The following is a 26,619-nucleotide window of genomic DNA, read 5'->3' as shown; positions in this document are numbered from 1 at the left end:
GCCGGAGGAGCAGCAGGTTGCGAGTGTCGGATGAGTCCAAACCTCTGGTGGAGATACCTGAGAGTGACCAGGAACATCTGGTGAGAAGACGGAAAATCAAGCGGAACAGTCGAGTGCAGGCAGAGTTTTATCACTCTGTGCAGGGAACTCCAACACGCAGAGCGGTGAGTGTTATCTCATTCAGACCAAGGGAACTAATATCGCTACCAGGTGCTGTGGATCTCTGTGCAGCCTGTAAGAGTGTGAGTGTCATTTTAACATCAAAACACATTGGTGTTTCTCGTCGATTAGCAAACACTCCCCACTCCCCCAGATATTTTCCACTGCTCCGGATAGAGGGTTGTGTTTGATGAATTTATTGATGAGACTCACACCTCTGGGCGATGGTGTTGGGCCTGCTCTTGGCATCTTGTGTAATTTCTTTTGTGTTTCTTAATAGCACAGTGAACATCTTTATCGGCCACTTTTAACTATATTTTCAACTGTCTTATGCCCTCAATGAATCTCAATGGGGAAAAAGTCGGCTGACGTTTCTAATTTGGAAATCAAAGTTTGAAATAGTAATAATACAACACGATGAACAATTTAATTGTTATATATTTGAATTATATATTAAGAGTCAGAAAGTGGGGTGAAAACGGATTTGGTCAAAACTTGCTGAAGGGGATTGGATAAAGACTTGTGGTGGGAAATGTGCAGGACTCTGGGGATAGAATAGGGACTAATTGGTTAGCTCTTTAAAAGAACTGGCACAGGCATGATGGGCTGAATGGCCTCTTGTGTAACCAGCTAACAGAATCTCGGATGTAATTTCTTCTGAGCGTACCCGGTAATTGTATATATTGTGGTACTATCCTAAACTGGATAGCGAAACGTGTTCTGATTTTTTAGACCTTTTGAGTAACACTGAGGATCAAATAATTTTGACTTACACGTGTAAATGCTTTCAATCATAAACCAGATTGCCTTCATAAAAACTATTACAAATCTCGTGTCAACTATTCTCTTCAAGTTATTTCCATCTGTGATTTTGATATGTTGCAGTTTCTCATGCAGATTTGAATGGCAGAATTTGATTTTAATTCCCCCGTTCAAAAATATATATATTCAGACTGACTGATATTCAAGAAAATATGCTCGAAGCATTTTATGGTTAAACTTGATATACACGTGAGGTAGAAATGAATAGGAGATTATGCTGATCGGTTAAGAACATACATACGAAGTAGGAGCAGGAGTAGGCCATGAGTCTCCTCAAGCCCATCCTCTGCCACTGGCTGATCTTGTACCTCAATTCCACTTTTTTGGCCAACTCCATTAGGTGAAGAGAGGTGGGAAAAGGCTCGTGTGAAACAAACAGGAGCACAAGGCCGGCCAGTGTGAATGGCCTGTTTCTGTTAAGTTGACTAGATGTTAATATCTGTTTGATCGAATTGAACTTTGACTCTGGGATGTTCTATTGTCAATGGGCCAAGTGGGGGGTGGAACTGATTCATCATAAAATGATATAGCACAGAAAGAAGGTCATTAAGCCCATCATGCCAATGATACCTATTTAAAAGAGCTATCCAGTTAGTCCTACTTCCCCTATAGCAGCAAAAGAAAAAAAATCACCTTCCTGTGTTTAAATGGATCACGACCATTCTTTCTCTTGGGCTAGGAGTGTCAATAATAAATTTGGTTCACTCCTGAAACTGCAATCATTTCCGGGTATTTATAGCCTCCCTGAATACATTGATTGTCTTTGTGATGCAGGGAAATGTCTAGGATGCCACCGTTGACTGTCAGTGTACCAAACCACAGTCTCCCTTAGAGAGATTGACTGCAAGGTTCAGCCAATCGCTGCTGACCTGAAATCCATTGGGCTTTCGCTGGAGGAGGGGTTGGGGTTGGGGATGGTCTGTCGGAAAAGCAGGAGTTGGTTAATTCCTCAATTGGATGTGACGAGAAAGGGGATTTTCGCAATGTACCAGGAGGCCAGAGCATCCCTTATAAATAATAATGTTGTGTGTCTCAACGTTTGGATAAACAAAAGGCATTATTGTGTGGCTTAGAGAGGGAAGAAAGAACTTAGAAGAGGCTAGCAAATCACCGAATGATGCACTGAACCCGAAGTCCCCTATAGCCGGAACTGCGGCTTGATAAAGCGGCTGCTGGCTTCATTTGACCAGCGCGGAGCTTCATCTGAATGTACCACGGGATGATTTGAGAGCACTCACCTCGTCAGCCTGCATACTCTGGGGAGGGTTTGCAAGCAGCACCTGGTGCTCAGAAAGGCGTCGGAGACAGAAGCGGAGTACCACTGCCTGGGCGTGATCCTTTTTTCCCCTGTGTGCACAATGGAAATAATATAACTATTTAAAATCAACCAGAAATCTGCATCATCAACAAAGGAAATATTGGTGAAGGAATCGCTTCCTGCGAACCATGGTAAGTATATGCTAGCCCTGATGGGGGAGACAAATACAGTTTGTTGTCGGCAGAAAACCCACCTAATGTTCATGGTTTTTGTGTGTGTTGGTCGGTAATAAGAAATCAGTCATGTGTTTTGGAACCTTTATAAAAGTGAAAGTCTATTAATTAGAGAGGAAAATAAAGATTATAGGTGAGTGGTTGACGCCGGATTTTTTAAGATGTGTTTGTTGAAATCATATGTCCTACTCATCACTTGCGGGCCAGTAGACGTCTGTGTCTGTGTGTGTGTTTCATTTGATCTTTTGTCTGTCTGCCTCCACCCCCCCCCCCCCCCACCTCCCCCCACCACCACCTCTCTCTCTTTCTCTGTACAGAGTGTGGGGAGCAGCTCTCGCCCCTGTTCCATGTCTTCTGCCGATTACTCAGACGAAGAGGATGATTCTGGTCAGAGATCCGGAGCTGTCTCGCCAGCTCCCGGCGACACACTGCCGTGGAACCTGCCGAAACACGAGAGGTCCAAGAGAAAAATTCATGGAGGTTCGGTGCTGGACCCGGCAGAGAGAGCAGTTCTCAGGATAGCCGGTGAGGTTTTCTTCATGATTTATCATTTTAAAATCTGGAACGCCCTGCACCGTGCACATTGAGGACTCTTATTGTTATGCATTAGAGCCGCAGGACTCTACAAGGTGGACGCCTTCTACTCACTATTTCCTTTTGAGCTGAAAGCTATCATTTGTTCTATTGAACTGGAGAGATGATTTAATTGAGAGCGGTGTGTGAGGCCGACAAGCATTGCATTATAATTTTACTTTCATTTTATTCCCATTAGCAATCACACCAAGTTATCTGATTATAATGATTATGTGCCGATTTGGTCTGATTGATACGAGTTCATCCCTTCTGCATTGATATTTACATCGCATCTACTACTGACGCTATATTATGCACTAAGAAAATACTAGAATACAATATACTAATTACTGTAACATTATGATATAAATTAAGAACTGCTTGAGTTTGTTGCAATGTGAAGAATTCCCTTCCACAGATTGTGCCTTAAGAGTTAATTGTTTTGATACCTTTCTTTCCCGAATAACCAGGTGTCCAACCGAGGTGTACGTGTTTTGCACCCATCATAGTTGCAAGCTATAATGTTGGATTTAATTTATAAATCGGACCATTTTGAAAACCAGTTTTTAGCATTTTTGCTTCATTCTAACATATTTCCATGTAAATGCCTTTTTAATGTAAATGTGCATTGGTCAAGACTTTTATGTGATGGAATTACTCCCTTCCTCTCCCTGCATCCTCAGACAATACCGAACACTGCAGTTTATTATGCACAAGAGATCCCACGCCATCTTCTGCAGTCTGTTTAACAAATAACATTCAAAGCAATGTACTTCAAACATTTCTGATCGGTGATGTGTGTGGGGAGGGGGGCGGGTGATTGTGGTCGTGGTGGTGGGGGTCAGTCTGGATCAGAGTTCAGGCTGGGGTGTCTGTGGGTCAGGACTGAGAGGGTGGGGAAGGAGAAGTGAGGCAGTGATTTGCAGTCGGTCGCTGTAGATTGTGTTTTTAAAGGGAGAGGAAGCAAGGGGGAAGCACTGACCAGAGCCGGCGTCCATGGCTTCTCTCTCTCTCTGCCAACCCAGTTGGGAGGGAGGGGATTCATGCGAAAGGATAAGGGTAGGGCTAACTCGAGCTATTGGTGCTGTCAATTCAGGGGCGGTCCTTCAGACAGCTCGCCCCCGGCGCCTGGCTCTGCCAAGTTCCCAGCCCTCTGTGTGTGTTTGTGTGTGTGTGTGTGTCAGACCTTCTCTCCAAGTTAAAGGAGAGCTGGAGACCGCTCCTTCCAGCACCCATGGCCGGCTACACCCCGGGTTTCACACCCGCTGCTTACTATTACGCCGATGAACTGGAGTATCTGCAGGCTTATGAGGACGTCTTGGAACGGTACAAAGGTAAATCCGCTTTAACTGGGCATTAAGCTAACGGTTTCGCCTCTCTCTCGCTCTCTCTCTCCCTTTTCTTTTGGCCCGCGTATTGTCCCAAATGATTGGACCATAATAACGACTAAATGAAGTGTTTTGTCAGCACTGCAGTCGATTTTTCCCCTGGTTGATCCAGACACTGATGCACAGATTTTTTTTATGAGGATGTGCAGTGTGTGAGCAGAAATATAAATCCAGAGACAGATTTATTTATCTTCACAGTCCTCCTGCCTACTGATGCCTGCCTGGATTTTTATTAGTTTTTTTAATATCTAAGTTGCTATAAATAATAACAAACATCATGTGTCCCAATTTGGCCAGACCTTACTTCCCTCCCACTTTCAAATCAGATTAGTTTGAGAGATGTGCCCATTACTTGGCCTGTGATGTGTAACACTTGAGGCTCTTATTGATAGCAGTCAAATGGCCTTAACACTGCTCGTCTGATGTGACACACATGCTGTAAATGAATTGTATGCCAGCAGCAAGGGATCTCAAACTGCTGCATTTTGTGTGTGTGTTCATCTTCCAAAGAGACTGGAATTGTTCTGTGAGGTGATGATTCTGCTTAGTCATTGGATCAATTCTGAAGATAGCTGAGGACGAAATGACACGACTTTTTTTTTCAACAGGGAATTAAATCTGCCAAGCAGTTATGAAGAAATGAGGATACCTTTGTCCCTTAGTGCAGTGAAGTGCTACCCAGTGCAGATCAGGGAACAATTGAGTCAGTATTGTAACTGCATTGGCAGATTGATGACAACAATATAGAATAGCATCTTGCAGCAATGATGGAGGCTATTCGGCTCATCATGCTTGTGCTGGCTTTTTGAAAGAATTATCTAATGAGCCCCACTCCCACCTTCTTCCCCCGGAGTTTAACAGTTGTCTCCCCTTCAAGTGTTAATCCAGTTTCCTGTTTGAAAGCTTCCATTGAATCTGTTTCCACTGCCCTTTCACACAGTACATCATAGATCGTAACAATTGCTGCATTTATTTTTAAAAAAAGTCTTGCATTGCCTTTGGTTCTTGATGAATTTTTTTGGAATTAAACAAATATCATTTTTGTGCGCTGCTTGTTTATTTATTTCTGGATGATGTATAAGAATGGATGCAGCATGTTCATTAGTAACAGAATCTCATCCTGTTGACAAGTATCATTTGAACTGTCGGCTTTAATTAACAGAGGAGTATTGTTTTACACTGGGAGCAGTCCTATGATTTTTTTTTTTGTAGCACACTCCATGGATTGTTGTGGAGCAGGAGATGATTTCTTCTTTCTCTTTCTTCCTTCCCTCTCTCTACCACACCCTTTTCCACTGAAGCTGCTGGCTTGTGCAGGGTCCAGTGCTACTCTAACCAACAGGCCTCTGGTATCTAGACCAAATGCTTATTCTGTATAAGCATAGCTTTGGCTGTAAGGTGTTATGGCTCTCCCTGATTGTATCCTGCACTGGTGCTTGTGCACAGACCAGGGTCACTGGTGATCAGGGATTAGTACTTCCACGTCTTTTCCAAGGCAGGGTTCACTTGTCCCACCCATTTTAGAGTTATTTCCTTGGCATTTTATTTCCCTGGCATTACCTTGGCACCCAGGGTAATGCTCTGGGTGCCCAGGTTCAAATCCCACTACGGCAGATGGTGAAATTTGAATTCAATGAAAAAAAATCTGGAATTAAAAGTCTGATGATGACCAGGAAACTATTGTCGGTTGTTGTAAAAACCCATCTGGTTCACTAATGTCCTTTAGGGAAGGAAATCTGCCATCCTTACCTGGTCTGGCTTACATGTGACTCCACTTGCACAGCAATGTGGTTGACTCTTAAATGCCCTCTGAACAAGGGCAATTAGGGATGGGCAATAAATGCTGGCCAAGCCAGCAATGCCCACATCTCATGAATGAATATTAAAAAAAACTATCATACAGCAATTTGGTATCTCTACTCATTGAGCCTTCTGAGGAATGTTAAGTAAAATTTCCATGTAAGAAACTGATGAATGGTTCAGTTCTTTTTGTCAAAGTTGATATATTGTGTTTAATAAATAAAGTTAATATCACTGACCTCTGACATATTTGGGATGCATTGTGAATATTTTTTATCCTTTACCCAAGCTGTAGTTCACCTGTAGTTCCTCATACCTCCTTATGTAGATTGGTGCCAGTTTTTGTTTGATAATACTCCTGTGAAGTGCCTTGGGATGCTTTACTATGTTAAAGGTGCTATATAAATGGAAGTTGTTGTAGATTGTCAGAACCTGGCAGTGTTGCACAGTGTATTGGCATTGTCTGTTGTGGGCGTGTTCACTATTTTAATCCATGTTTTAAACAAGATTAAACTGTAAATGAATAAAATTAGATCTTATCTCAGCTGTTGCATAATGTAACTAGTAGAGAGTCAGCTGTGAAAGTAGCAGTTGCTGCACTCGCCAAGGGACCAGAATCATATGATGCATCAGTAGTGGAATCTTGGCTCTTTGTTCTGATGCACTCATATCACAATAAGTCTGGTCCTAAAGTGCCTTTCCCTCCAGAGTTCCAAGAGTTATCTTTCCTCTTCATGCTTCATTGAATTTGATGTTGCTTTTAAACTTGAATTTTCTGAAATGTTCAAACTGGTGCTATTCAATTCAGCTTGAACAAATAATACTGAGGCTACAGGTATCCCACAGTCCATTTATGTCCCATATTAGGTGAATTAGTAGGCAACTGTTTAGATTATCTGGCACAAAGCATAAAAAGCTTTCTGTATCTCTTGTTTCTGTATAATGCTTATCCCTCGTGATGGATTAACACTGCTCACCAACATTTTGGGACTTAATGCCTGCAACTGTTGCACAACTTTATTTAAAGATACCTGTTCCATTTACTGTTAACTGTTTTGATCATTTTTGAGGGTTAATAGACCATCTATTCTGTCCCATGCAGCATTTTCCAATGTTAACGTATCATTGAACTTTTTTATGCAGCAAATGGTAATGACCTGTAACTCACTGCCCACAAGGGCGCTGGATGTGGAAACATTCAATTATTTCAAAAGGAAGTTGGATGGGTACTTGATTAAATAAATCTGCAGAGCTACAGGGATGAAGCAGGGGATTGGGACTGACTACATTGTTCAGTGGTGAACTGGCATGGACTCGATGGGTTGAATGGCCTCGTCCTGTGCTGTAAATGTCTCTATGACTCTAACTTTGAGGTATTCCTCATAAAACTGATATTCTGCAGTCACTAATTTTGTGAATCTGAGTTATCCTTGTTTTTACCATACATTATATGAAATTAACAATGTGTTCTGAAAAATGGTAATGCAGATTCTGTGAGCAGCCTCTGTTTAAAGTTTGCTATAAGTAGACTTCACTTTGAATTTTAGTATAGGATACAAGCTCTGTCAGACTTGGAAATTTTGGTGGGCCATTTTGCTCCCAAATTTATACAAGTTCCAAAAGCAGTCTTAATTTTGTGTATTATACTTGCATTAAGTGGCAACTAATTTCCTGCAAAACCTTACACTGTTCAATCAATTGAAATGATGACAAAGTATTCCATGTTGGCTTGTCCTATTGTCCATCCAAAATACAATCTGCACCAGTAATAATAATGTAGCCAATGTGAGTGATGATGTGGTTTCAATAAAAGGCAATATTTACCTTCCTGGATGCCCCATTTCCACATTACAGGGCAAGCTTTGAAGAATTGATTCTTTGTTAAAATTATCCATGATTTAGAATGTTTAGCATGCCAGTTCTATGGCTGAAATTGGCTTCTGCATTGAGGCAACCTTTCCTGAAGCTCTTCTCTTTGGTTCCCCAATGTACTCTTTGCATACAGTAATATGGAATGCTAGTTGGCAGTCGGTTTAATGTGCTGACTCCTAATGTTCATTTCCATCACCTTGCAATCTTTATGTTTTGTTTTATCTACACAATTCATCTGCAGTGACCAGGCAGCCTGGAGACTTCCCTTGGTGTGCCCCTCTATAGCCAGTGAAATGTCAGGGCCTGCTCCATACAGGACTATGATGGCCTGTCGTAACTGTGTTGGAATGTTGGAATAGTGATGTAGTGTTGCTGGACTTCAGCCCACACATTTCCATTTAGGATTGTGTTTCAGTTATTGCCACTGTCAGTTTATGCTGGGAGCAAGTTAAAGCTTTAAAGACACTCTGGTTTTAATAGCTGCTGTCCACCCCTGCCTCAGCTCATTTGCTGCTGAAATCCACATCCATGCCTTGGTTACTTCCAGATTGTACTATTCTGATGCCCTCCTGGTCAGCCTCCAGCCTCCCCATCCTCTGTGAACTCGAGCTCCACCAAAACTCTCTTACCTGTATTTTAACTGTGCTCACCATCATTTCTGTGCTCACTGCCCTACAATGACTCCAGCTGTGTCAATGTCACAAGTTTTGAAATTCTGATCTATTGTGTTCAAATCCCTCCACGACCTTACCCCTCTCCTATTTCTGTAACCCTCTGATCTCCCTGTGCTCCTTCAATTTTGGCCTTTTGCACATGCCCAATTTTCATTGCTCTAACATTGGAGATTGTGCCTTCAGCTGCTAAGGCTATGGAATTCCCTCCCTGAAACCTCTTTGCCTGTCATTCCTTTTATGTTTCTTCTTTAAAAGCTACCTCTTGGATCACACTTTTGGTCTCTTATCCTTAATGTCTTTTAATGTGGCACAATGCCAAATTTTGTCTGATAACAGTGCCTTGCGATGATTTCCTATGTTGAAGGTACTATATATTTAACAAGTTGGTCCAAGTTGGTTCCTGTTATCCATATGAGATCATTTGATTGTATCCAATTCTATGAGGTAACTAACTTTAAGTGTCTTGTGATTCTATTTGGGTGGAGCTGACTTTAAAGTAACCAGTGGATTTAAAAATAATTCCCATGGAATAAGTATAAGTTTCCCATTGATCACTTGCTCACTTTTAATTAATCCTGTTTTAAAGTCTGAAAGCAGATTGAATGTCTAAATACATTAATGTGTTACTTCTTGTTTATTTGTGGTCAGGGGTAAAATGACTGCCTTCAGTCCAAAGATTATGTGTTTTCTGAGTTAGTGCCACTGAATAAATTTTATCATGAGGCTGAAACAGCTAAAATTCCTTAAAAGCTTTTTAAATGTCACATATGAATCCACCTCCTTTTGTGGCAGCATGATTGGAATTTTTCATTAGACTAGCTCCATAATGAGCTCTATTTAGAGGCACCTTCCTACAGTCTCCCGCCTCCAATGCAGACTTGAAGTGAAAGCTGTCCCAGTAAATTGAAATGTATGACTTTACTACATGGGAACTTGCTGAAAAGCAAGGGTCAAACCACAGAACACTGAATTTATTTGTTCTGGGATGTTCCATGATGTAATATGTTTTATGCACTCTTCCTCTTCTTTTCTCTTTCTCCCTTTTCCCCGTGGTGTCAGCGGATAGCATACTTGCCTCTGGAGTTAGAAGGTCATGGCTTCTACTCCCATTCCAGAGACGCTGACAGTCCAGTGCAGTACTGAGGGAGTGCTGCACTATCAGAGGTCCCTTCTTTCAGATTATATGTTAAACCAAGGCTTTGTCAGCCCTCCCATCCCATGGCATTATTTTAAGATCAGGAGAGTTCTCCAGAGTATCCTGGTTGATACTTATCCCCTCACCGGTGTTACTAAAAATAAACATGTGAATTGGTCATTGTTGTTGGGGCCTAGCTGTGCACAAGACGCTGCCTTGTTTCTTGCATTGTAACGATGACTACAGTTCAAAAGTGCTTCATTAGCTGTAAAATGCTTTGGGACATCTTGAAGTTGTGGAAGGCATGGTATAAATGCAGAACCTTTTTCTCTTAAATCTTTTTAAATCTTCCAGTGCAATAAATTTATTACCTCACATTTAGCCAGCAGAAACTAAATGACCAAATATTGTCTTTATATTCAGTTTTTTATGTTCCACAACAAACGTGTGCAAACCACTTTGTGGAGTTGCTTGCTCCTACTATATGTAGGTTAAAGAAAAGGCATTTGCAAAATTTAGACAGTGGGGCAGTAACTGTTTCAGGACATCAAATGTCTGCCTTTTCCTGGTGTGATGCTCACTCATGTCCTTGAGTTCATTTGCCTATACCCTCCCGCTAACTACTTTCTACCTTATCAGTCAAATCTGATTGACTTAACTTCCCGCCTTCTTCTCCCACACCAATTGGTTAGAATAATCCCTAGCTTGCTCATTCAGTGCTCTTCCCAGGTCTTTGTTGCTGTTGTATTTAAGTACAGCTCACTGGTTGGACTGGTCTGCTTTATTCAGAAAGTGCTGCCACTTATTTATAAAAGTAAGATTGTTTTCACACTAAGTTGCCAGACACACTTGTATTGGTCATTCTCCTCCAATCTAATAATCAGATGCATTCTTAAATGGAATTTTAGTCTGCTTTGAATTTAATCAATATCTCCCTCAAACCAACTTTCAGAAAAAGATGGACTGAGTTTGGGTGGAGATTGGCATGGATAAACTTGGTGGTGGAAAGGGTATGAAGTTGAGGACTTAGCTTGGACTCAAATAGAATACTGATATTTGTAAATAGCCAGTGTCCATTTAAGATAGTATCTGCGGAGGTGAATCAAATCCATGACAGGGGTACGGAGTTTGTGATGGATTCATTGGGAAGACCAAAACAATTATTCACTCTTTAACTGGTTGGTATTGTGGCTCATCCAGAACTTGAAGTTGAACAAGCAGCCTGATAACACATGTAGTGGAGGGATTGAGAAAGTGGATGGAGTGATAGAGTTGGATGACGACAGTGTTAATGTGGAACCTGACCCCCGTATCAGTGGATGATGTCACTCTAGGGTAGCATATAAATGAGGAAGGGGAAAACAAATAGTATGGGGATGGGAGGAGGAATTACAATGGTTGGTTAAGTAATGGTGGATTAAAATGAGGGCTCTCCATTGACCTTGACAATAGAGGATATGCATTTGAGGTGGGAGGTGTGGTCAATGGGGCAAAAGCTGCAGATAGATAAAGGACTTGGAGCAATAGTGCACAACAGTTGTAGAGGATGTCAGGTGGAAGCCTTACTGGAGAGATTAAACACCGAGTTGTGGGAAAAAGAAAAAGATTTGGGAGGTGACAGTACATTCAAGGATATTGTAACAGGAAGGGCAGTTGGTGCTGGGTGAGAGTTTACAAAGGTGGAAAGTTTGAGGGTTTGTTCCTCCTGGAGAGGGGTGATGAATGGTGGCTTTGAAAGGGAGGAAGACAAATAGAGGAGAGGGCATATTTACAATGTCATCCCTATGAGAGCCAGGAGGGGAAGTTAGGTGGTCAGCAGTATAGTGGGAATAGGGCCAAAGAAGCAGGAGGTGGACCTCATTGAAAAATTGAGCTGGGTGTGGATGGAGATAGGAGAAGAATTGGAAAATGATGCAGGTTTGAAGTTCAGATATAGATACGTTGAGTGAGTGGGCAACATTTGGCAGATGGAGCAAAATGTGGGAAAATGTGAAGTTGTTCACTTTGGCAGGAAGAATAAAAAAGCAAAGTATTACTTAAATGGAGAATGATAGCAGAATTCTGAGGAACTGAGGGATGTAGGTGTTCTCGTGCACGAGTCACAAAAAATTAGTAATCAGGTACAGCAAGTAATTAAGAAGGTTAATGGAATGCTATCCTTTATTACAAAGGGAATTGAACAAAAAAATAAGGATGTTATGCTTCAGTTATACAGGGTATTGGTGAGATTACGTCTCAAACGCTATATGCAGTTTTGGTCTCCTTACTTAAGGAAGGATGTAACTGCCTTGGAGGTGGTTCAGAGGAGATTTACTAGATTGATACCCGGAATGAGCATATACTCATGACGAAAGGTTAGACAGACTGGGCTTATTTCTGCTGGAGTTTAGAAGAGTGAGGGGTGATTTGATTGAAGTAGCTAAGATCCTGATTAATATTGACAAGGTGGACATGGAAAGGATGTTTCCTTATGTGGGTCAGTTCAGAATTAAGGGGCACAGTTTTAAAACTAGGGGTTGCATTTATAGGACAGAGATGAGGAGAATTTTTTTCTCTGAGAGCTGTGCAACTTTGGAACTCTCTGCCTCAGAAGGTGGTGGAGGCAGGGTCACTTGAGTATTTTTAAGGCAGAGGTAGATAGATTCTTGTTAGGCAAGGGAATCAAAGGTTATCGGGGTAGGTGGGAATGTGGAACTCAGCACAAACAGAATAGCCATGATCTTATTGAATGGTGGTGCAGGCTCAAGGGCTGAATGGCCTACTTCTGCTCCCATTTTATATGTTTGTATGTAAAGCTTTGGCAGGAGTTAATGATCTGGGAAGTTTTGCTCGGTTGACAAAGGGAAGTGTTGTGCCAGAGGCAGCTGAATGGATGATCTCAATCTTCATGACAAAAAAAAATTGAACTCCTAGCAGGAGTTTGAACTGGTGACGCTTGAGTGGGCAGTTGAGAGGGGTTTCAGAGAATGACTGGACATCCTGTTGGATCCTTATAGACTTGTTCTTTTACAAACCAGTATTTTCCAATGTTCTAGCACAAAATTGTTCAACCCCAAGGCTAGTGTGATCTGTATACTCTAGTCTTCTGAGTTTGGAAGTCCAGACAACAGATGACCAATTTTGTTTATATATTTTTGTGGCCCTGAAGATTTTTAAAAGGCCTTATTTATTAGCACAGTTGCCTCACTTTCAGATAAATTGCAACCGAATATCAAGGTTTCTTCATACTGAGATTATATGCAAATAATTGTTACGATTGATTTTGTGTGCACTCTAGAGTCTCTGAGCAGATTTTGGAAAGATGTAAAAGCAATAGGGGTGTTGTGGGTGATTTTAACTTTCCCTATATTGACGGGGAATCACTTAGTGCTAGGGGTTTGGATGGTGCAGAATTTGTAAGGTGCAGCCAGGAGGGCTTCCTGAGACAATATGTAGATAGTCCAACTAGGGAAGGGGCAATACTGGACCTGGTATTAGGGAGTGAACCTGGCCAGGTGGTTGAAGTTTCAGTAGGGGAGCATTTCAGGAAAAGTGACCATAATTCAGTAAGTTTCAAGGCACTGGTGGATAAGGATAACAGGAGTCCTCGAGTTAAGGTGCTTAATTGGGGAAAGGCTAATTATAACAATATTAGGCAGGAACTGAGGAATCTAGACTGGAGGCGGATGTTTCAGGGCAAATCAACAACTGACATGTGGGAGGCTTTCAAACGTCAGTTGATAAGAATTCAGAACCGGCATGTTCTTGCTAGGATGAAGGGTAAACATGGTAAGTTTCAGGAACCTTGGATAACGAAGGATATTGTGAGATTAGTCAAAAAGAAAAGGAAAGCATTCGTAAGGGCTAGAAGGCTGGGAACCGATGAAGCCTGTGGAGAATATAAAGAAAGTAGAAAGAAACTTAAGCAAGGAGTCAGGAGGGCTAAAAGGGGTCATGAAAAGTCACTGGCAACCAGGATTAAGGAAAATCCCAAGGCCTTTTATACATATATAAAAAGCAAGAGGGTAGCCAGGGAAAGGATAGGCCCACTCAGGGGCAGAGATGGGAATCTGTGTGTGGAGCCAGAAGAAATTTGAGAGATACTAAATGAATACTTCTCATCAGTATTCACCAAAGAAAAGGACTTAGCGGTCGATTTGTCTAGGGAAGAGTGTGTAGATAGCCTGGATCATGTTGTGATCAAAAAAGAGGAGGTGTTAGGCATCTTGAAGAATATTAAGGTGGATAAGCCCCCAGGGCCAGATGGGATCTACCCCAGAGTACTGAGGGAGGCAAGGGAGGAGATTGCAGGGGCCTTGATAGAAATCTTTGTATCCTCACTGGCTATGGGTGAGGTCCCACAGGACTGGAGAATGGCCAATGTTGTTCCATTGTTTAAGAAGGGTAGCAGGGATAATCCAGGAAATTACAGGCCTGTGAGCCTTACGTCAGTGGTAGGGAAATTATTGGAGAAGATTCTTCGTGACAGGATTTACTACCATTTGGAAGCAAATGGGCGTATTAGTGAGAGGCAGCATGGATTTGTGAAGGGGAGGTCGTGTCTCACTAACTTGATCGAGTTTTTTGAGGAAGTGACAAAGGTGATTGACGATGGAAGGGCAGTGGATGTTATATACATGGATTTCAGTACGGCCTTTGACAAGGTCCCTCATGGCAGACTGATACAGTAGGTAAAGTTGCACGGGATCAGAGGTGAGCTGGCAAGATGGATACAGAATTGGTTTGGTCATTGAAGACAGAGAGTAGAAGTGGAAGGGTGCTTTTCTGAATGGAGAGCTGTGATTAGTGGAGTTCCGCAGGGATCAGTGTTGGGACCTTTGCTATTTGTAGTATACATAAATGATTTAGAGGAAAATGTAACTGGGCTAATTAGTAAGTTTGCAGACGACACTAAGGTTGGAAGAGTTGCAGAAAGCGAAGATGATTGTCAAAGGATACAACGGGATATAGATCGGTTGGAGACTTGGGTGGAGAAATGGCAGATGGAGTTTAATTCGGACAAATGCGAGGTAATGCATCTTGGAAGGTCTAATACAGGCAGGAATTATACAGTAAATGACAGAACCTTTAAGTGCATTGATGGGCAGAGGGATCTGGGTGTACAGGCTCACAGGTCACTGAAAGTGGCAACGCAGGTGGATAAGGTAGTCAGGAAGGCATATGGCATGCTTGCCTTCATTGGCAGGGGTATTGAGTATAAAAGCAGGGAAGTCATGCTGCAGCTGTATAGGACCTTGGTTAGGCCACACTTGGAAATTGTGTGCAATTCTGGTCGCTACATTACCAGAAGGATATGAAGGCATTGGAGAGGGTGCCGAGGTTTACCAGGATGCTGCCTGGTCTAGAGGTTATTAGCTATGAGGAGAGGTTGGAGAAACTCGGATTGTTCTCACTAGAGCGATGGAGATTGAGGGGCGACTTGATAGAAGTTTACAAAATTATGAGTGGCATGGACAGAATAGATAGTTGGAAGCTTTTTCCCAGGATGGAAGAGTCAATTACTAGGGGAGATAGATTTACGGTGAGAGAAGAAAACTTTAGAGGAGATGTGCGGGGCAAGTTTTTTACGTGGAGGGTAGTGAGTGTCTGGAATTCGCTGCCAAGGAGGTGGTGGAAGCAGGTACAATAGAGGTATTTAAGAGGCAGCTTGACAAATACATGAATAGGATGGGAATAGAGGGATACGGACCCCGGAAGTGCAAAATGTTTTAGTTGACGGGCAATATGATCGGCGCAGGCTTGGAGGGCCGAAAGGCCTGTTCCTGTCCTGCACTTTTCTTTGTTCAGCAGTGTGACCCGAGAGGACAAGAGTTTGGGACATGCTCAGTTCACGCAAGTTCAGTCCAAGATGTCACAATATTTCACTTTATATGTCCCATTAGTCTGAGTTGTTTGAAATTCCTTGCCCATAAAGGGTGCCAGTTGATTCTTTAAAATGTTATGGAAGCTCAAGTGCGTGTGTGTTGGTGGTCTGGAATTTAAATATTTCCCTGTGATTACCAATGTACAGAATTTTAATGTGCAGGCACACTTTTTGCACACTGACTTGCTGTGTGTTCTGAAATCCAACATATTGCATAGAGGTAGGGGGCAGCTGTTATTACTCTGCTCCCTCAATCTTAATAAGCCCTCCAGAGTATTGTGATTATTTTTCCATTTCCTACAGATGCCTCACAAGAGATGGCCAACTGCTGTATAATGGTTCACAAAAAGTGCTCCCAACACACTGCCCAAACTTGTTTAAGTAGAGTTTATTTACTGTAGAGCTTGTGTTTCTGTATGGCTTTTGATTTGCATCCCTTTTTTCCTTGCTACCTTTATTTTTTTTCTGTTTCTTTCCTCACTGTTCTCTCTCTCTCTCCTTTTTCTTGTCTGTAGACTCATTTCCACCCCCCCATTCTTTTTCTCTCTCATGGTTTTCTTTTCTTCATGGTTGTTTTCTCTTGCTCGTGCTCTCTCTATCTTGTTCTTGTGTTTTTGTCTTTTCTTCTATTTATCAGTGCTAGAGTGGTAATTATTTCTATTCTTTGTTCCTTTGCTTCAAAAATACTAATGAACAGATATACATTGGGGTAGTGGTTACACAAATAATGTCACCACAAATCAGGCCATGTCGACTGATCTATGCAAAAGATCGGGGATTTTAAACATAAGTGAGGTATACCTAAAACTATGTGTACTTATGTTTCCAATACTTTTCCGCTGGCTCACGATTGGGATTTGACACCCAAAGTGGAAACTCTAGCCCTACTACTTTATGCATCTTCATTGTTTTGAAGCAAAGAATTGCAGCACAGCTTCCTAATCTAATTTGTTCTTTGCCAAGATCCCTTAGCGGTGGCAATCTCTGCCTTAGCCAATTATTTCTTTGACAATCTATGGCTGGTTAAAACCCAAGGTTTTCTTTCACTGGCTCCTTTCCCTGCCTTTTTCACCTTCCCTTTTCACCTGTGGTAGTATCCTTAACAATGAAGTTGGTAACCAAACCCATTTTATTATTGACAAAGCAATCACTACCAAATTTGATGTAACATAAACCAATTTAATACTATTTACTGGGTGGTGCACAAAAAAGGTTGTTTACAGAGGTGTGGGATTTCATTGTTTCTGAGTGACATGTATACTTATTGCACTCAAGTGGACTTGGTTACATACACAAAAAGCCATTTATTCATCTACTTCACCGCCTTTTTAAAATAAACCCCTGTCTTTTCTATTTAATAATTCTATTATTTAGCAGTGATTGTTTACTTGTGTTGAATTTTAATCCTTATCTCCACCCTCCCTCCTTCCCAAGTCTTTTCAGTGTTTCAAAGACCTTGCATTTCTACACCTTTTCACAACTTCAAGATATCCCAAAGCACTTAACAGCCAATGAAGTACCTTTGAAGTGTACTCACTAATGTAGGAATTCTAATAGGCAATTTGTGCACAGCAGCAATGTGATAATGTTTTAGTGTGTGCGTTTTTTATTTAGGTGATGTTGATTAGTGTTTAATATTGGCCGGGATGCAGGGAAATCGTTCTTTTTTTTTTGCAATGATGCCACTTGCAGCTTGGAGGGCCTGGGTTTAATGTTTTACCTGAAAGTACCGCACTGGGGTGTCGGCCTAGATTTTGTGCTCAGTCTCTGGACTGGGTCTTGAACCCACAACCTGCTGGCTCTGAGGTCTACCCATTGACTCATGGCTGATAACTATTTGTTTTTTTGGTTTCTTTCTGTCACCTTCTTGGGGCACAAGCTCATGCCAATTTTTCCAGTGATGCTGATGACAGCGACCCTCAAAAAAGCTGTTCATCAGGCATAAGCCTCAGTGGTGATAGTCAGCAGGATATTCAGCTGTGGAGGCCACCATGGCGTGGCTGACGTGCCTGCATTTTCCAGCAGGGGCCATTGGATAGTAATCTGGAATAGAAGCTGTCACTGACTATTCCTATTCCTAGTCTGGAGGTGCTGAGACCCATTTTAACAACCCAATCTCAGCTACTGTTGAGAGCAACTACCATGGTATAAATGGAAAATCCCACAGATGATACCTTGTGTCTGTGAGGTTTCTGAGTAAATTTTTTTTAATGAATCCTGATCTTAAAGAATTGATAGGAAACTTGATTGATAGCACTTTGTTTTGTTCTGTGCAATAAAGGTATTTTGCTCCATTGTATCATCTGTATAGCTGTATCCAGCTATCTATTGAGGAAGTTGGATTTTGACTTCTTAAGTATTTGATAGGAAGCATAAGGGTTTTACTAATTCAAGTTGTCACTCAATTAAAATCTCATCTTTGAAGGTTCCTTCTAACTATTCTTTACTCACTTCTTGGCACACCGCTCTTCATCTAAACCTATCAATATATCTTTTTATTCCTTTTTCCCTCATGTAGTTATCTAACTTCCCCTTAAATACATCCATGGTATTCACCTCAACTACTCCTTCTGGCAGCGAGATCCATGTTCTCACCACTCAGTACAAGATTAATAAAATCAAAATGGAGATATGTGGATTAGAAGTTTCAACTGCTATGTAGGGCCAGATATCTGAACAGTAATTTGGAATCCCATCACAACTTTGTCAAGTTAGTTGAAGTCCTCTTTATGTTTGTTAACCTTTTTTTTTGTATTGCAGTGTTTGGGGTGCAGTTATCTCAAGAGCCCTTGCAAAGCTTTCAAGCATTATTTATCTAGCCCATGATGCTTGTTTATTAAATACAAACCCTTTCAGATATATCTCTCACGAAGGTTTGCTCTTTATGTGGCTTGAACCATGACCGAAACTGAGGGCTATAGGCCAATTTTGCAAGGAGTGAATGTCGATCCTTGGTTTACACCCCTCGGGTGAAATTGATTTACACCAGCACAAAATGGGCTTGTTTCAGATCTGCAACTGATTGTTTTTTTCATTATGCTCCATCTTCTTTCCTTATGTTTCACCTTCTTTCCTTTGAAGATCACAGCATGATGGTTTTTTGAAGTTTTGTTACCTTGTTTTATTACCCCTTTATACTTGGATTGAAAATAAAAATCTTTGCAGTCTTTTCCGAGTCAGGAGAAAATAAAAACTGATGCGGCTGAAGCAGCATAACTAGACATTTTCTCTGCCTCTCTTCTTTCACCCTCCTCTGCTTGTATCCTTGCAATGTCCTGGGAGAGACAAATGTGCAGACAAAAAAAACCCAAGGCCAATAAAATGGAAAAAACTGCTGTAAAATTTCTCTCTTAGCCCTTCAAGTGCTGGAGACCAGTCCAAGATCACATGGACCAAACAATTTAAGAAGATCGACAGTCATTGGACTTGTGATCATGAGTCATATTTGCAAAACTTGTGCCTGTGTAACTGATCCCTTGAGGTGAAAAATGGAATGTGAAAGTCTTTTTAATGGCTGAGTGCTTAACTTCCTTGGTAACTGATCGTTGCTATTAAGTTTTCACACGTGGAGCACATTTGTCTGTATTGTGTGAAGGCATTCCACTAAAATGCGAATTGCCAACATTAGAGGAGGAATTGCTCACTATATTTGGGGTGCTTGCAGATCATTCCTCCATGTTAGCTTCAGCCGTACATGAATACTCTTAAAAGGACAAATGATTTGTGAAGAAATTCTCTTCATTTCAATAACCTGGCGGGGTGAGGGGTGGAATTAATATGACACATGCTTGATGCTAATGGATGTGGTGTTTTCAATAGTAAGGTGCACCTAAAATATTTCAGTAATGAATATCACTGGTTGCCTTGGCTTGCTGGATATCTTTTCCAGGTTTTTAAGACATGACCTGGTTTCATATATAGATGAGAAAATAATGCACTGTCGCTTTTTCTTCCTACTTTGATTCCAATTTTTGACTTTCACTGCATTGCATACGTAGACAATATGTATCAAATGACCTCTTCCACTGAGTGTTCCCTTATCCAGTATAAATCTTAAACAGACTCAATCAATAACAATACTGTTCTGTGAATGTGTGTGGAAAGCTAAGTTTGTCTGTGTGTGTGTGTGTGTGGCTCTCTACAGAGTCTGGCACAAGGCAACAATCAATAGTTATAGCTCTTTGTACGCATCCTTTGGGTGGGTTGCTGAAGATCTATTCAACCCTAACATTCTGCATTTCAGTCTTGGAAACTTGCAGGTATGTGTAAGTGGGGGATTTGTTTGTTGGGAATGTCTTCTCCCAGGATACCTCCTAGAATTTGAGCTATTTTAGACTTGGGACAGTATTATCTCCAACCTATATCGTAGAAACAGACCTATGTGGCCCAGCAGATTTATAATCAGTGTTTCTGCTCCATGAGTCGCCACCCACCCATCTTCATCTCACTTCCTCTCTATAATCTTCTATTCCTTTCATGCTTATCTAGTTTCCCCTTAAATGCAACAATTCAATTTGCCTTAGCTACTCCTTGTGATAGCATGTTCCAAGTTCGCAACACTCTGTGGGTAGAGAAATTTCTTCTGAATTCTCTGTTGGCTATATTGGCGAGGATCTTGTATTGATGGCCTGTTGTATAGGATTTTGTCTATGTGGTTGCAGGTGGGCATTTCTGAACAGCCCAAGAAATCCTTTAGGAACCTTGGATCCGGAAAAGATAATTAGCTGCCAAAAGGGAAAACAGCTTCCAGGTGGTAACATGTTCTGGAAGAGTTCCAAGAGCAGGTTCACTGTGTGAAGCTCTTGCCGATGGTGTTATGTGCTGAGTGTTTGGAGAATAATATGTTATGAGACTTATGAGACTCCTGGTGGCCTTAAGTTGAATGAAAGAAGAACAAGCTTTCACAATGATTTTTGCATCCTCTGGACCTCCCATAGCACTTCACTGCTAACTAGCTACTTTTGAAGTGTAGTTAGTTACTGTTGTGATATAGGAAACACAGCAGCCAAATTGTGTACAACAAGCTTCCACAAACAGCAGCATAATGACCAGATAATTAGATAATTAGCTTGTGATGTTGGTGGAGGGCTAAAAATTGACTAGATCATCTGGGAGAACTCCCCTCAACTTGTTTAGAATAGTGTTGCCGGGTCTTTTTATGCCCACCTAAAAGGGAAGCTGGGACCTCAGTTCAACTTTTGCATTGAAGGCAGCACTGTAGACATCAGAGCATTCCCTCGATGTTGCACAGAAATGTCAGCCTAGATTTTTGTGCTCAACTCTCTGCAATGGGGCTTGAACCCATGACCTTCTGACTACATTACGCAAGTACTGCTCACTGAGCTATGGCTGATGCCATTAGCAAGAAAAGCGAGGTGCTTTTTGTTGTGAGCCTGGATGGTGCTGACAACTAACCATTTGTCTATTGTCATGGAACGTGGAGTCTTGCAGGGGGTTGGTCATGCTTGGTGTTTACTGATGTACGGACCTACAAACTGCATTGCATCCAAGAGCACAAGGTGGAGATTTCCGTCTTCACCCTCATGTAGCTGCAGTTATGATGATCCCCATGGAGATCAACAAACTAAAAGTATTTACCTAGCGACCCTCCCAAACAGAAAACCAATGGACAAGATTTCACTTCTTATACTTTAAGAATCAAAGTAAAATCAACCAATTAAACCTGAATTAGCAGGCAAATTGTAGTCAATATAAACTATAAATTACACATTAAAAAGATCTCAGCAAAAATCTCATGGAGTTACTGAGCAGTCCACTTGGCATCAGGGAAAGCATGGCTGTGCGGCACAGACAGTAAGTAGACCCACAGTGCACCGTAAGGGGCGGTCACAGTAAGAGGAGCGGGTGACTATTGGCTATTAATCAGTAGGTGAACCTGTTGAGAGTGGCTGCAAACCCTGGACTCATCACACTGTATTCTGCCACTGCATAGGTGCTGGCTTTATTGGAGAGAGAAGTTGATGAGGATGGTTACTTGAGTTGAGTACTCAGGGGAATTCCCACTTGTTTATCTAGTTGTTACTAGTTGCTGCAAATCTGATGTTACCACTAAGCCAAAGAGCTGAATATGGATTTATAAATGAAGAACATTTCCAACCCTTACAGTGCAGTGTTGCACCAAATGTTTGTCAGCCTCTGACTAAATTATTGATTTGGTGCTTTCTGAGCATGGAGATAATTTTCCCACTGCCCAAATGATTTTTGTGTGTCTTGGTGAGTATGGCCTTCACCTTAGTCAGAAGTTTGTGGTTTTAAATCCCATTCCACAGACTTGAATGCACAATTCAGATGTGAGACTCCAATGTAGTACTGAGGGAGTGCTGCACTGTTATAGGTGCCAGCTCCCTGATGAGACTGGAAACTGAGGTCTTGTCTGCCCCTTCAGGTAGGCATAAAGGATCCATGGCACAATTTTGAAGAGTTAGTGAGTTCTTCCAGGCTTTGGTTAATACTTATCCCTCAGCTAACATCACAAAAACAGATTATCTGGTTATTATCACATTGATTACAGCAAGTTCCCACCAATAGCAAGTTGACTGCCACATTTCCTATACGCCAAAAGTGACTTTTTATTCAGGGGATGTGGTCATTGCTGGCAAGGCCAGCATTTATTTATTTCCCATCCCTGAAAGCCCTTGAGGTTGTGTCAACGGTAAGCTGCAAACTCGAACCATTGCAGTCCATGTGGTGTAGATGCATCCACAAATCTGTTAGGGAGGGACTTCCAGGGTTTTGATTCAGTAACAGAGAAGGAACTATGACCGATTTTCCAGGTGTGACTTCCAGACGAACTTGCAGGTTGTGGTGCACCTATGTTCTCCTGGATGGTAGAGGCTGCAAGTTTGGGAGGTGCTGTGGAAGAAGCTCAAAGATTGTCCATAAAGCAGCTTGGGATGTCCTGAAGTCATGAAAGACTGTATAAATCCAAGTTTATGGATGGTGTAATCCTATTGAAGAAATTTTGAAATTTATTTTGGCCTAGATTTTGCAGTCAGCAGTGGAGCTAGGCTGGTGGCCACTGATCTCCAAGAAAGCCTCACTGGGGGATTGAGCAATCTCTGGCTAGAACATTAACTCTCTTGAAGTGTTCTTTAATGGGGATTCGCAGTGTCGAGCTGCAGTGATGTCATCAAAGCTGTTTAAGCACCAATCATAATAAAATATTGTCACAGACAGCCAACCAGGAAGTGAAAAGCACTAATAAATTACTTTTGAAACAAGGTCAAGAATCCTTTATCCTTATATATGAAAACTGAAAACATCCAAAAACCACACCTTTGTTTTTGAGCTTCATCAACCTTTAACGCGGGAAGTCTAGTTGTTAGCCTGCACTGTTTACCTTACAATTTTTTTCGTGTGGTGAACATGTCAGAAAGAAACTTTTCAGCTACCCTGCATTTATTATTCCGTGACGCATCTTACTTTTCTAACATTTTATTTACTTTCGACGGTAGCTAGCCTAGGCTTAGGCTATTGCAATGTAAATTTATATGCGGTATTCAAAAACCGAGATTAGCTGAAATCCAAAATGCAATCGGCCCCGAAGGTTTCAGATAAAGGATACTCGACCTATATTTGCATAGAGGAAAATAAGGATTGGTGCATTTGCATATGTGGAGTTGGAAGTTAAAATATCAATAACAAACTAAAACAAAATTAATTCTTTAAAAGATCTAGTATTAAAAAATTGTAGCTAACCATAACTGAGACATTTAACAATGTTCCACAAAAATAAAATTATTTTTTCAGTGACAGATCAGTTGTTCAGCAGTAGTTGGGTTTTTAATAACCCAAATACACCTCGTTGAACAAGGCTTAACTTTACATGGGGTTTCTAACAGTGTTAAGAGAGTGGAAAGGGGGAATTTTCACCATATCAACTGATTTTGTTACTGGCGGTGGAGGGTGGCATGCCACAATGCTGTGAATGAAAGTCTGCAAATGTAGGATTTCCCTTTTAATCTGCGTCCCGTGTTAAATCCAAAACATTGTGGTCAGTTTCAGAGGGTTAATGATGGTGAATGCTGACAGCTCACCATCAAAAACCCTGCAAATTCTGGGCCATTAAAAATCCAGCAGTCCACTAACTTCCTCAGAGCGCTGTGGATTTAATCTGAATGAAATGTTCTGGTTAACTTGATGCTGCAATGTCACAGTGAATGTTGTTACTTGCTCCATGTACAGAGAGACCTCATTGTAATTCCTTTGTCTGACTTGCTGTGCTGTCTGCAGTGTTTAAAATTCCATGGAGAGGAATGATCAGTGTGAAAGGCCTCTCAATAAACACACTATCATAAGTCTTTTGTTTAGCCAATAACATATTGGATTTGATGTACGACTGGTTCTATTTATGTCATCGAAAACCCTTGCAGTGAAATCATCTAACTCGACCTTCTTCCTCATGATTACTTAGAAACACACCTACCCACCCATATCGTTCAGAGACAAGGTGGGGTTTCCCCTCACCAGATAATAAACAAAACATTGTAGTCTGGCCTGAATATGTTGGAAAACTTTGTGAGGATGGTTCATCTGCACTGCATCTGTGTGGGTTTGATTCAGGGTAGTAGATGACTCTCTCAGCTTTGTTGGTCCTTGTTGTTACCGAGACTTGAGTAAAAACAGATCCTAAACTGCATATGTCTAGTCCCTGTGAAATGTTCTTGACTTTATGGGACTCCCCAATATTACTGCTATGTGCTTTCTGCCTCTACTTTAATACTCAAATTGATTGACTGAAAAGACACATCATCTTCCATCTGTGACCTATCAACGTCAACCCTCAGATGCATTGGTGTCAAAATCTCAATAATAAAAGTATTTCTATAATATCTAGAAATAGTAAAACATCAAGGCAGCACTATCAAACTAAATTTGAGTGAGCCACACAAGGTGAGACAGTGTTAGGACAGATTATCAGAAGTTTGATCAAAAGGGTAATTTTTTTTCAGGAGTGTCTTAAAAGAGGAGAGAAATTTGGGAAGGAATTTGAGCTTTGGGCCTCGACAGCTGAAGGCATGGCCAACAATGATCGAGTGATTAAAAATTGGGGATATGCAAGAGGCTAGAATCAGAGCATAGAGATCTGAGGCTTGTAGGCTTGCAAGAGGTTAGAGAAATGCAGGGGCAAGGCCATGAAAGGATTTGAAAACCAGGGTGAGAACTTTAAAATTGAGGCATTGCCATTTGGAAGCCTACGTAGGGCGGTGAGCACTGGTGATGGGTGAATTGGGCTTGGTGCGAGTTAGGAAATGTGTGAAAGAGGCTGTTACCAGTACCGTTCCATGCTTTTGGGAACATGGTATTTGCTCTCACCAATACCTTTTTTTAACAGTGTCTTTGCTTTCCCCAGTTTCATGGTTTTTCTTGATGGGAATGGAATTCTTTTTACCATGAATTGTTGTATCCAACCATTTACCCGCAGATTTGCATGCCTTTTGAAGTTGAGATTTGACTGCTGAATGTTGGATGGAATTGCATAGAATATACAGCACAGAAACAAGCCATTTGGCCCAATCAGTCTGTGCTAGTGTTTATATTCCACACGAGTCTCCTCCCATTCCATCTACCCCTCATCTCTCCCTTTCAGTATAACTTTCTATTCCTTTTTCTCTCAGGTACTCGTCTGCATTTCCTTTTGAAAGCATTTCACTATTTGCCTCAACCACTTCCTGCGGACGAGTTCGACTTTGTAACCACTCTCTGAGCAAAGAAATTTCCCTTGTTTCCCTGTTGTAGTTACTTGTAACTTTTGTATTTATGTTACCTAATTTTGATGGCTCTCTACATCGACTCTGTCCAACCCATAATTTTAGAGTCATCTAATCAGTTCCCCTCTAAGTCAAGGAAGGGATGTAGTCATGCTCCTGCAGTTATTTGCCAGTCCTGATTTAATCTCCCTTCAATGAGGCACACAACATGAATGATGCTGTACTGCTCTGACGGCGTTCAAACCAAGACTGTTGATATGGTTGGAATAGCTAAAATGTATTTTTAGATTTTCATCAGCTGGTTAATCCATTAATGGAAATTAAAATGCACATACACTGAGTAGAGGTGTGCAGTGAAGAGGTTGGCACTTTTAGTGATGATATATTTGTGTTGCTGTTTTTGACCCAATCTGTTTCATAGCTAAAGTCATGGACACGGTGCTAGAATTTCACAATTCACAACTGTTGTTTGTATGTAGAGGTCCTCACTTCATCATCTTGTTTGACAGTGCTAGTTCTATAGCTGAAGGTTTCTTTGGGTGGGCTATTAAGGAATCTCAGTGCAATAACTTTACTCCTTTATTTTCCCTCATCTGTGACAAGTATCTGTGACATAAAATTTAAGTGATTGTGAACCTTTTTGGTCAGACTACTATCCTTTGAAAGATTATTAGGAAGCCCAGGCTTCCTTGACCTTTTTCCTGCACTCCCTCAACTCTTCCTCCTCCCAAAGACCACCAACATGGAGCAGAAACTGTTGGTGTGCAATTCCAAGCCAACAGGTCAATAATGGAGGTGCTACAGCTCAGTGAGTAGTACCTTTTCCTCTTAAGTCATGATTGTGGGTTCAAGCCCCACACCTTAGCATTGATTTTGTGCTCAAGTTTAACACTTCTTCATTGCAGTAGTGTTAGCAGGGTCATTTGAGACCTCGGGGTGGTCATTTCTGCTCTTTTGTAGGTTGCCTGAGGCCCAGGTAAGAGTCCTATACTCAGGATTGAGCCATGACCAATGGCAGAACCAGCACATTTTCTGTGGTATTGGCAGAAGAACTAGTATCTCGAGGGACAATGGCTGCTTACAGGTGGAGGAGGACTTTGCTTTTCTTTAA

The 26,619-nt window shown here is 41.4% G+C and overlaps 1 protein-coding gene and 1 long non-coding RNA gene across 4 annotated transcripts in view; one reads left to right on the top strand and one right to left on the bottom strand.

Moving 5' to 3' along the window:
• On the bottom strand, positions 1-4,061 carry LOC121278458. Its single transcript, XR_005943152.1, has 3 exons — positions 4,028-4,061; positions 2,220-2,328; positions 1-57 (listed from the first exon to the last, which is right to left on the bottom strand). It is a non-coding gene; the product is annotated as an uncharacterized LOC121278458 (long non-coding RNA).
• A 117-nt stretch (positions 4,062-4,178) lies between these two features.
• Positions 4,179-26,619, top strand: part of dst (dystonin) — a 576,136-nt gene continuing 553,695 nt past the window's right edge. The window contains exon 1 of one of the 3 annotated variants that reach the window (XM_041188904.1): positions 4,179-4,379. In XM_041188904.1, coding sequence (XP_041044838.1) covers positions 4,280-4,379 — 100 coding nt within the window. In that variant the 5' untranslated portion in view covers positions 4,179-4,279. The remainder of the gene's footprint in view (positions 4,380-26,619) is intronic. The other 2 variants (XM_041188906.1, XM_041188907.1) reach the window with 2 other exon arrangements.

This window comes from Carcharodon carcharias, chromosome 5 (genome assembly GCF_017639515.1).
Source record: "Carcharodon carcharias isolate sCarCar2 chromosome 5, sCarCar2.pri, whole genome shotgun sequence".
NCBI classification, from domain to species: domain Eukaryota; kingdom Metazoa; phylum Chordata; class Chondrichthyes; order Lamniformes; family Lamnidae; genus Carcharodon; species Carcharodon carcharias.
The sequence above is the reverse complement of the archived record's forward strand: the minus strand, read 5'-3'. Positions and strand labels throughout refer to the sequence as shown.